General features: G+C 37.7%; 1 protein-coding gene across 4 annotated transcripts in view; it reads right to left on the reverse strand.

The window, feature by feature from the left end:
- LOC139980708 (adhesion G-protein coupled receptor G2-like) overlaps nt 1-12,827 on the reverse strand; it is a 62,273-nt gene that overhangs the window by 31,264 nt on the left and 18,182 nt on the right. For 2 of the 4 annotated variants that reach the window (XM_071992566.1, XM_071992563.1), the window contains exons 1-2: nt 3,099-3,663; nt 146-172 (exon numbers count right to left, since the gene is read on the reverse strand). The exons of 1 other annotated variant lie outside the window; for it this stretch is intronic. In XM_071992566.1, coding sequence (XP_071848667.1) covers nt 146-172; nt 3,099-3,150 — 79 coding nt within the window. In that variant the 5' untranslated portion in view covers nt 3,151-3,663. Of the gene's footprint in view, nt 1-145; nt 173-3,098; nt 3,664-12,827 lie in introns of those variants that run through there. One more of the 4 variants, XM_071992565.1, reaches the window with a different exon arrangement.

Here is a 12,827-nt window from a genome sequence, read left to right on the forward strand (position 1 = left end):
CAGCTATTTTTAAATTACTATTGAAAAATACATAAATATAGGGGCGGAGGAGAGAGGAACAATTTGACATGCACAGTCACAAAGGTTGTTAAGCAAACAGACATACACACATACAGATACACAGACAGATAGACAGTTGACTTACTATTTACTTGGCCATAGCACAGTGTAACTGTAAAAAAGGAAATAAAGAAATTGAATTTAATTCAAAGATATGTTTTACATTTTTTGTTGTATAATAAACAATCAAATAAGATATGACATGGGACAAGATATATATTTCGGTCCGGAAAAGCTTCTATATACAACATGAAAAGTGTTTTTTTTTTTTCAGGTAAAATCGGGAATAAGTAATTCCTCTTGGGTATGCACAAATGAAGGCTCACGTTTCCAATCCCCTCTTCAAAACCACATAATTATAGTTTCGCCAAAAGATGTTATATAGGAAACATCTCCAAATGAACCAAGTGGCTCGGTTTAGAATCATGGACTGCAAGTTCAAGGGATATAACAGAGGCAACAAATTTATTTCATAAATTTTGTTCTATGCTTCTCTTTAAAATGTATGTTTGCGAATTTTCTTCTTCAAAATGATTATTCATAAACCCCAGCCTGATCTGGGCCAGATATAAAATCCAGATCTGGCCCAGATCTGGAATTTCAATCTGGGCCAGATCTGCTCAAGATCTGGAATTTATATCTGGCCAGATAAAAACTTGGGCAGATATAACTTGAAAAAAAAATAAAGTTTTATATGGCCCATATAAAATTTGATCTGGTTAAATTTTATTGCATCCATATCTGGGCCAGATAAAACTTTATCTGGTTGATATAAAGAAAATCCAGATAAACTTTTATATGGCCCATATAAAATTTGATCTGGTTAAATTTTATTGCATCCATATCTGGACCAGATACACCTTTATCTGGTTGATATAAAGAAAATCCAGATAACCAAGTTATATCTGGCTCTATATGGCCAAATAAATCTTCATCTGCATATCTGGATAACTGTACATGAAGCGGGTTATGTGGATCAAATAGGAAATAAGTGGCCAAAACTGGACTAGCATTGAGAGTAACTTTCCAGCGTGATCAGTTATCTCTGTTCTGGTACGGAGACCCATACAGAGAGCAAGACACACGCAAAATATAAACACAGAACTCAACTGGATTGAAATTTCAAACTATATTAATATAGTAGAAAAAAGTAATGTGCATGCACATTACACATTTTTACTATACCTTACCAAAACATTTGCAAACTGATATTGAATACATGTACATTCCAATTTTGGGCCCAGGTAAATCATATTACTTACTTAAATAAACTGGCATCGCGCGGTACCACTAGTACACTTAAAAATAATACTTGAAGGTTGAGTTCTTTATTCGTCTGTGGTCCCGTAGATGTTGATACTAAATTGCGTTGTGCTATTCTTTTACTTAATATATTTGCTTTAATAAATAAGTTCCAGGAGGGCGATACATGTTCCATTCAGTATCGAAGTTCAGTCCCAAAATATGTTCCTTGTTTCCATCCTTCCATTCTTCTTTCCATTCTTCCTTCTGACTGTTCAGTTCACTATAGAATCCTTTGCCAATATCCTGACATCAATAGGTTATTATTTACGAATCTCCATCACCTTTTCTAAATGTACCAATCCGTTCTATTATAAACTTCCTTCTGCTCTCTACTCCTACCATGTATACACTCCCTTTCCTATCTCACTCCCAAAGTAACAATACACAAATATGTCCTTTGTTCAAAAGCCGGTTTCACACTTTAACAACCCTCTGATCAGAGGATGACTCGAGTCATCCTGTTTCTAGCTAAGACCCTGTGGTTGCCTAGCAATCCAGATAGAGATAGTTATTCCCCCCCCCCCCCCCCTTTGACTTAGTGTGCACTGTAAGTGCTTTACCATTGAAATATATATTTTTGCATGTATAGTGCAATGTAAATCTCTATGAAAATACACTATGTAAGACATGTATATCCAGTTATATCTGGCTTTATATGGCCAGATAAAACTTTATCTGCATATCTGGATTGACTCTATATCCAGTTATATCTGGCTTTATATGGCCAGATAAAACTTTATCTGCATATCTGGATTAACTCTATATCCAGTTATATCTGGCTTTATATGGCCAGATGAAACTTTATCTGCATATCTGGATTGACTCTATATCCAGTTATATCTGGCTTTATATGGCCAGATAAAACTTTATCTGCATATCTGGATTGACTCTATATATCCAGTTATATCTGCCTTTATATGGCCAGATAAAATTTGATCTTGCCAGATTAAACCAGATATAAAGCCAGACTGTAGTGTATTCGGGAATACACTACAGTCAATTGGGTGGTAGTTTCGGTGGTGTAGTGGGAGGGGTGGGTGTGGGGGACTGGGTATTGTTATCTTCACATCAAATCCCCTACAGTAAAGTTGAAACCCTGACCAATGCAAACGATAAAGTGATAACATTAACAGAAAAAGTTAAACATTTTCTTCTCAGTGTTTAACTATATGACATCACACCTGTTTCAACTTTGAACTTTAACTTTCAACTTATAGTATCAGCTGTGACATGATTGCAAGAAATTACATGAAAGTGTCACCAGAAATGCTCAGTATGTGTTCTTCCTTTCTTCTATGCTATCTTTTTTATGATAAACAAAGCAGGTATAATTGTGCACTAGTATCACGGTCAACCAAACTACTACGTCTGGCATAACATTTTCTAATGTTGTATTTCCCTTTCTTGACTGTTATCATAATATTTCTACAATGTCGTATGAATTATTATCGTTACCTGGTTTGGAGGGAAGTATAAGGGTGGTTATACTGTAAACAATAGCTTCCTACATAAAATAAACGAATCATTGTCACTTTTTTCCCCAATTATTTTTAATTTCCCTAAAGATGCTACATGCATACATGACTTAACATACTGTATAGCCTATACCAAACAGTATAAGCATACTATAAGTATGATATATTCCCAAAATAAAACTTGAGTAAAACTAACAGCTTAGCTCACGAAAGCAGAACGGATGTAAACCGATCGCCATAATATTAAGAGAAACACACCTGTTACGGCGGACAATACAAGTCTCCAAAGAATCATTCTTCCTTGCTTCATAACTTCTCAAGTATATGTCAAATATACAAATTCACCGTTGAATTTCAATCTCTTCTTTAGAATTAGTCCCAGTTTCTTAAAAGTCCCAATAAAAAAGCGGCAAATACATGGAAAGATATAACTTGAATTGATTACGTAAATCCCCGTGGTTTAGGCTATAACGTCAGTTACGCAATGCTAATCACCACCACTATATAAAACTATATGAACACTCCGCACTATAGTAACCACTTTATAACCTGACGTCCGTGCAGCGAAACAACCCACAATGTAAACATAGGTCGTTTGCATAGAATCATTTCCTCTTCAAACCTTTCTACTGCTTGAATGTAGTCATTAGTTAGATAAGAGTTTCGTGATTTTCCCTTTGTAAGTCACCTAGTATTTCAGTTTCTATTGCGTCTCATTGTAACACGTTAGAATAAGGTGTGTCAAAGTTGTCCTCGATTCCTGGCTTGAATCAATATTCAAGTGAAATGTTATGTGCATGCATGCTACACTCTTTTTTTGTTTCACTCTCCACCTCTCTCTCTCTCTGAGAATACGTGGCTGTGGGTCTCTTGGAGTCCGGCCGAAGTCCAAAAGGCGTGCAGGGTGGAGGTGGAGATAGAGGGGGGGGGGTGGCAGTGGCGGAGCTAAGGGTTTTGGGTAGGGGGGCCAGAATGGTATGTAGGGGAGCTTTCGACACTATCTAAGCGGAGCGCCACCACAGATTGGCGCGGAGCGTACAGACATTTTTTGAGTAAAGATACTCCCTAGATCGCCGGAAATGACCTTTTCGTGCCTTGTTAATTTGTAGATAATGTGACAAATGTCAATAGGTAGATGAGAGCGCTATAAAAAAGTCAATAATCGCGAATAAGTAAAAAGTGCATGGTAAAAAGCTGAAAAGGGCGCCAGCAGTCCATTTGAGTCCGTTAAGGGGGGGGGGGGGACATCCGCCCCTGACTGTATGGACGCTCCGCCACTGAGGTGTGGGGGCCGAAATAAACGTTGGTTGGAACAAATCGACAAAGAGAATGAACAAGAGGCAGGTGGGGCATGCTCAATCGCAAGACAGGCCAGATTAGCGAATGATCGTGGGCCGATATGTTTTTCTTTCTAGAATTGAATTGAAATCTTTTGAGGGCCAGATGTGGCCCACGGGATACCCTTTGAATACCCTGAATGTAGCACAAGAAAAGAAGAAAAGAAACCAGAACCTGAAATAATTAGTTATTGTTATGAAACCCTGTTACAAATCGAGAAGGGGAGGGAACATTTATAATATTTAGGAGGAAGGGAAAAGCCCGGTACATTTTAACAATTGTGTATGTTAACGCATGAAATGCCCTATATAACAACACGATGCTCAGGTAATGCGTTCCGAAATAAAAACTGAAAGAAAAAACTGCTTCCTTTACAGAGGTAAAAACATAACATGGTTGAAGTCATTTTGGAGTATTTTGCCTCGCCCATCCTGTCTAATTTCTGTTTCATTTGACGGATTGTTTCGTAATATAAATTCGGTGGCGCAATTTGGAAATACATTATTCTGTCTGTTGATTTCCTTCCAACGTGTCTGTCATACTTGAATATCATTAAAATAAATAACTGGTGATGACATCAATTCTTGCTATAATAACATGTAAAGCTGTATGCCGTCGAAGTACCATGGTAGGAATCTTTTTTTTCTTTTCTATGGTGAAAATTAGCTCATTTCTCGTCTGTCTGCGTTTAGTTCCAATAATGGCCCACAACTAATAGATATAATTTTTTCAATAATCTGTATTTTAGGAATGCACGGGCGTGAGGAGAGGATGGATAATAATAAACAAATATCTAGCCAAAATGAAAAATACATGAAATAATTTTCAATAAAGAAAGAAAATAAGCAAGAACATTTTTTTTGTGCTTGAAAATATATACGAAAAACACACAATATAAAAGGAATCTTGACCCCATTCACCTCGCCCTGGATCATCACTAGGGCTCTAATCCCTTTGACGGCACTATGATTCCCAACTAATACCTCGACCCCCCCCCCCCCCCACCCCTCCCCGTCTTCCTATTCAGAAATACCCAACGCCTCTGCTCTCGAGTCGTCGACTTATATTTGTCAATAAATCCAATTTGTCGAGTCCCTACCTTATTCCTATCTTGCCAACACACAAAATGGTAGGCCTATGTGTTGACTTGTCTACTTACACTAACATGACACATCGACGAAAGTTCTCCACAAGTCGTTTTATTCCATTAAACGCAATTAAGTCTAAATCTAATCTCTGTTCCTCCAGAACCACCGCATGGTGGAGATATCTATACACAAAAATTCACAGTTTTTGTTTCTAAACTTGAATAAAATATTTCAGACAGGGTATAAAGTCATAACAATTATCTTCTTTACCTGGGTACAATTTTCAAAACATAATCTCATTGTATATATACAAACTGGTTTCTAAAGTAATAATGATTAACTGGTTGACTCGTAATAAGTACATGGTCACTTGAGAAGAGGAATTCCCCCACCACCGCACTCTCCCACCCCTTGTTAACTTTGTTCCCTCCCCTCCGCCAATTATGACTTCTTTGTTTCGAAAAGAAATCAATTAAACATGTTTCACTCAAAATGACGACAGTCTTGGCGAAAGCAGATGATACCTGCAAACAAACACGAAAATTATATTCCGTTTCAGTGCAAGTTACCTTCTCAATAAAACTGTCAGGTTTTGAGAATTTACTGATGTGGAATGCTCGATGGTCGAAGTAACTCACTTCTAATGTTAGCAACGCTTATCGTTAAGATCATTATAAAGAACATCCCAATTACTACTGAAAGACATAAGGGCTTCATGTAACATCTGATCTCAAATAACATATTTCCGGATATCATTATACTTAAGATTGTTATAATTAGACTCCTCTAAAGTGATGCCCAGTTGTTGATTCGTATATCAGAAATTATTCTACTTCATATACTATTAAATAATTAATACAAATTAACATACAAGCAAATGCAAACAAACACGCTGCAGTACTTTCTCGAAGTTAAATATTTCCTGCCAAGTATAAACCTCTATATTCATGCCGGATCACGCGATCATATTATAAATTTCTTGGCCAGGATTATTTCAAAATTCGATAGTTTGATTTCTTGTTTCCAGAAACTTGTAAGCAACTCTGAAATTGTTCCGCCGTTTTCTTCAATCAATTATAATATCCTCGTACTCATTCGAACTGCTAACATAAGTAGGGTTGTTCTGCATATCGACAGACTGGCCTGTGTCTTTCTTCATATAAGTTGACTTAGTTCCACCGACGATGGGAGTTGAACTTGTCCCTGCAGATCGCTTGTTAGGATCGAATTGGAAAGCTTTCTTCATTTCAGGATTTTGAGCAATCAATATGTAAAAGATACAGAATCCTTGCAACGAAAGACAAACGCAGAAAAGCAATTGGAAAACAAGGCTGACAGGATTTTCAAATGTGGCCAGAAATCCGAAGGTCCACGCCAAACCGAGGAGAACCCAGAAGAGGAAAGTACTCTTAAGGCGTGTTATGAACTCCGCCATCTGTTCCGTCTTGTTTGTGAGTCTTATCTTGCGACAGCTGACACGATATGTGGCTAATACGAACACCGCAAAATTATAAAAAGAGAGTAAGAAGATTTCTAGCAGGAATCCGAAATAGAGGACTGGTCCGGCATGTAGAAAACAACTGTGGGGGAAAGACAGATCTGAAGGCTCTTGAATCCTGGGCTACGCTTTGGGACATGAAATTCAATCCCTCTAAATGCTTCATGATGTCTACAAAGCGTAGCGGGGCAAAATCTGTATTCTTTTACTCCATATACAATCAAATATCGGAGTGCGTCACTGCGCAACCTTATCTTGGTATCCTGTTTAGTGACAATTTATCTTTCTCTACTCATATCGATAAGATTTGCTCTAGGACCAGCAGAAGCCTTGGCTTCCTTAATAGGAATTTGCGCTCTTGCCCACCGGAATTACGTGAATTGGCCTATATGTATATGTGTCGTTCTACTCTTGAATATGCAGCTCAGATTTGGGATCCTTACAAGGTCTCAGACCAAGAGAAAATAGAAAAAATTCAAAGGAAGGCAGCATGCAGGCTTTGTAACTCGTGATTTCCGTAAGCAATCCAGAGTCACTGAGATCTTGAAGGCTTTGAAGTGGGAACCCCTCACAGAAAGAAGGAAAAGGGCCAGACTTATGCTCTTTTACCAAATTATTTATGGCCTAAATGCAGTCCCAAACGAGACTAATCCCTTCTTGAAACCAGGGAGACGTGGTCGCTATACACAAATTCCACATAATCATCGAGCTTTTCAGTATAGTTTCTATCCTAGAACTATAAAAAAAGACTGGAATACACAATCCTTGGCCGTTAAAGAGAGCCCTATAATCTTGAGGTGTTTAAGACAAGATTGCCCACACATTATTATTAGCACTGCTGCGCTGCGCACCAACATCCTCATTGTGATACATGAGAGGGGTTTTTATCGAGTATATTACAGAAGCAGAAGTTATTTCTTCATATACATGCGACCACATTTTATAAATTGAAGGTCATTTGCTACTCCTCCTAGAGCGTTTGTCCAAATCTGCTGAAATGTTGGGGACATAACGCTTGAATGGTGGTGAACTAAAGTTGTTTTTAGAAATATATTTTTTGTCGTCATGTGAGGGCGCAAAACAGGGCCTTCTGTGGATTTTCAATTATGATGAAATGATCTTGTGCATTGATAAAGAAATTTGTTTTCCAACTTTTTAGTATTCACGATTATATATGCGTTTTGGTGTGAGTAGCATCCTAATTTCTCGGCATTTTGGGAAATAATTCCACCCGTGGGAGACTTGACCAGGTCAGATAATTACTTGTTATTCTGGCTTCCTATCTATTTCGATGCCATTAATTTTTTACCTGCAGTGTTACTAGATGGCATCTCACCCAAAGTGTTGAAGCCCCCCCCCCCCCGCCCCAGGCTCCTTGTTTTGGTTATTATCTCATATCGTCAATCTGATTCTTACCTATATGTCGTCTACTACTTGCCGGTACCAATTGTTTTAAGAATTAATGGCGATAGTAGACCGTTCCAGAGAACTATACACTAACCAGTCCTTTATCCTCACTAAAACAAATTGTTAGAAAAGGACCATTGAAAATAACGCATAAGAAGTATCAATCGAGACAGAAATGATACCCTATTTGACTTCCAATTTGGTTTCTGAAAGGGTAGCGCTTCTTAGTCAAGCTCTCCTTTTAACCGTTCACTGCATCCGTCCATTCTGCCGACAAAGGTGCAAACTTTCTCGATCTCTGCCTATAGATCTGAAGAAGGCGTTCGATACCAGTCGACCATTATATCTTGCCAAACATGTTGTATATATAGTTGTGGTATTCGTAGGTAAGGCATACAATGTTATGACCAGCAATACTTTTCAAATAGGAAAACATTTAATGTATGTAAATGGTGTTGTTATTTCTTCTAACTATGCTAACATTATCACTGGCGTTCCTTGGGGGGGGGGGGGGGGGATGTAATTGCACCATAGTTTGCTTTCCTTCATTTACGTTAATGATATTTTTTTTTAAATGGTTTCCAATCCGGTCTCTGCATTAGACTAATAAGCCGATATTATGTGTTGGTCATGACGTATACGTATAAGTTTTATAAACCACATTCGGAAGGTCCAATGTGTATTAGGGAACTTCAAACTTGTTGTTGTTGATTGCTCACAAACTCACCCGTTGCATCTTGGTAGAATTGATTCCACTCCAAAGAGCGTGTTGATCATTCATATATCACAAATTTCTTGACTTTTAATTGACACCAAATTTCCCAGCTGTGCAATCTGTGCAAAGAACACCGGCATGTTTTGTATCGTCTTAGAGCTTCACTTCCACGTGCTGTTGCTAATTCAATTGTATCCTACTCTTGTGTGTACTCCAAGAACTCTTTAACATGAGATTGGTCTCTAAGGAGTGGCTAATGCTCTAAATCCATAAGCCTTTTACAGGTGCTGCAAAAACAGAATTCTAAAAGGATTCTAAAGAATTCTAGAAGTTCAGACATTGCCGTTATGCTACCAATGCTCTGCACATTAACCATCGTGTCGTTAGATATTCATTGGTATTCTAAACATATCTGTTTTAATCTATACACGTCACGTTAAACAAAAATGCCCTCTATACTGCTTTAAGTAACATTCCCAGGCCTAGAGATTGTTTACTTGTGTCCAGTTACACCGTATAGGAGTAATATACTTTTCTGGAGTCATTATAGGCGCAGTTCTAGACATGGTAAACCGCTGCTGAATAATTTGGTTTCTTAAAACTCTGGAATGAACTTCCCAATGGTATACTTTTTTTCTTCAAAAATCCAATTCGTGTATAATTCTTAATACAACATTAAAGGCCTATCTTATTGCTAAATATTCCGATGAAGTTATTTGTATCTGTTTTATACACATGCATCCTTTGATCTACTTCTCATGTATTGTACTTTTTCATACTATACGTTACTGTACTTCAATTTTCATTTCTTTGATTCTTTTTCTTTAAAGGTCGCTAGCCTCGACAACAATTGTACTGTTCTTCTAGTGTTCGGTATATATGCATTTTCGTATATATATATAGGTATATGTTGATGTGTGTAATTATATGCATGAATGTGTATGTAAATATATATGAAATGAATGAATAAATAAATAAATATAAGCGAAATCAACAATAAATACAGAAATAATGATACGGCTAAACACCAACTGTTTTCATTATTGTTGTATAATTTCTTACTCGGACAAACCTCATAGCGGGGTATAAAAATCCACTCAGTATCGACATACGGTAGTGGTATTATACAGGTTTAAAAAAATCTCTAAAAATATTAAAATATTACAAAAATGGCACCACGTCATGTTACCTGCAGTACCCATAATGTACATCAGGGGACGAGGAGAGCGTATTGTCCGATCCCGAGGACAAGTTGGACAACATATAGATGACCCCTTGCCGTCATTTATAGTTTGTATTAATATCGTATGGTTCATTTATGAGCGTGTTTTTCTCTGGTGGGGAAAGCCTTGAACTGACCCAGGTTTCTCCTTACCTCGGGCCTCTTACTGACCCCGGAGCCGTATTGCCCCTCCTGACCCACAGTCTCGTTTGGCACGCCCATGTAACCAGTGTAATGTTCTGTAATAAACGCTGTGATGTTTGCCCACAACCCCTAACATGTCATTGGAACGTGTTTATAACAATGACAAACTTCCACTAAAGCGATATGTAAAACATCCTTGTACAGCCAGGTGGGACGATTTTCTAACGCTATTATAATACCATGCTACATACACTCCTTCCATCTAATGCTTCAAAGCACTCGTACTATCCTATTGATTGTATGAACAGTTCCAAACACGTTGATCTATAATAGACACATGATTTTCATACAGCTCGTACTGACAACACAAGTGCTGTGAAGCATGACATGAAAACTTCCAACATCATGCGAGCTACCAAGATTTAGCTTCAAAAATGGTAGATTCGAAAAGATAGAAATAGAGGGCGGTTTATAAAGGAACTCTATGTGTGAAGAGGGCGCAGTTCTAAAATGATACCAAGCTAAGGTTAGGTAGAATAGGAAAGGGCATAAAGTAGACTGGAGACAGATAAGGAGGAGCGAAGTAAATTGTCTCAACTGGGATTCGTCATTAATCTAACCATAAAACTGTTGTAGGTCCATAAATACGTCATATTTTATCTATCTGATATTATTTCAACAAGGTAACAATACATCATTGTTTTCGAATCTGTTTTACATAGGCACGGTAGCTTATTTTTAAATGCAACAACTGCCTTCTTTTTATTTTTTCTTAGTTACTGGTTTGACAACATATATTCTTTAGATAGCACATTTAATCAGGTTGTCACAAATCTAATACCCCCAAAATGATGTTACAAAATTGTATACGAAACTTTGCATAGTTGTTCATGTGTGTGTTGAGCTTTTTCTCTTTTTCACTTGTGGTTTGAAATCTGAAGTTTTAAACTTCCATTTTCCTTACCCTTGACGATAAAGTAAAAAAAAAATATATAAAAAAAAATAAACGTATAACATCATGTAGAACTTGACAAATAGTTGCATAAAATATATCAGAACAGCCTCATTTAATAGAAATAATTCCAAACAATTGTGTTACTTTTCAAAACGTTGCAAAACGTTTCAATTGTTGCAAATGGGCTTGAAAAAAAGGTATCAATTCGGAGTACAATGATTGTATATCATTTACGGGTAACTTATGTAAAATTATCACGTGACTATCAATATAGTGTAAGCGGAAGATCACCAGAAGTGGCGGACTAACGCAAAACACTGAACAGGTTAAAAGAGACATAAGTAAAAAGTACCCTGCGTTGTTAAAAACAAGTACCATATTTCCAGTTATTTTAATATTAAAATTTTACATTGCTGGTACCTCAGGCCCACGCAAAATAACACTTACGTCCCGTTATATATATACATGGTCTGCAAAAGAGAAAACACTATACAGTGATGGGTAAATTGCGTATTCAAAAATCAAAAATTCTTCAAAATCATTGCTAGAATCACTCCGAAACAATTCCATCATTTTCTTCACCAGTTTTAGGTTCAACAAGGCTGTAATCATTGTTACTGGAGCTAACCGGGATATCGTGCATGTCGACAGACTGATCCGGACTACAGGCCGACTTGTTACGGCTGTCAACTTGGTATGAAGTAGTGTTGGTTCGTTTAACAGTGCTTGTTATGCTTTTCTGCATTTCAGGATTTTGCGCAAAGAGCATATAAAACATACAGAACCCTTGCAGAGAAAGGCAAACGCAAAAGAGCAATTGGAAAGCAAGGCTGAGAGGGTTTTGAAATGTGGCCAGAAATCCGAAAGTCCACGCCATACCGAGGAGAACCCAGAAGAGAAAAGTACTCTTGATTCGAATGATAATCTCTTTCTTCTTTTCTGCTTTGTCCGATTGTCTGATCTTACGACAGCTGACGCGATATGTCGCTAAGATGAATATCACCAAGTTACAGACAGATAGTAATAAGATTTCTAGCAGAAATCCGAAATAGAGAACTGGTCCGGGATGTAGAAAGCAACTGTGAAAAAGGAGGAAAATAAAGAATGTCATTTCACGTGATGAAAGAACATAAACGCGTTGCGTGTATGGTCACATGATGTTAAAACCATAACGTACTTCAACAAGTTTATAACGGCAGGTTGGGGTTAGACGGTGCAATGTACATACTATACACATTTTGTTAACCCGTATAAAGATGTAGGCCTACATATTATTCACAAAGCTGCGTGTATATGTGCGTGTATGTACTAGTGTATGTATGTATGTGGGGAGGGGGGGGGGTGTTCTACCTCCCCCACGACTGATTAAGGTAGGGGAATCAACATGTTAAGCGGGTCCAGAGGCGACTAAAAAGGTATCCCTTTTAAGGCCGGAGGGGTTTGGGTTGTTTAAATCGGCAAGCTTATACCGTGCACTGACTAGTGATAAGTCTTGAATTGTTATTAGGTTGATAATGAGTAGGCGGGAAGTGAGGGTACGGGGTGAGGGGGGGGGGATCTACGCCCGGATTAGTAATCTCATTCTTCGTCGACTGAATGTGAAAACTCCTCGACTGACTA

This window comes from Apostichopus japonicus, chromosome 15, assembly GCF_037975245.1.
Source record: "Apostichopus japonicus isolate 1M-3 chromosome 15, ASM3797524v1, whole genome shotgun sequence".
Lineage (NCBI taxonomy): Eukaryota > Metazoa > Echinodermata > Holothuroidea > Aspidochirotida > Stichopodidae > Apostichopus > Apostichopus japonicus.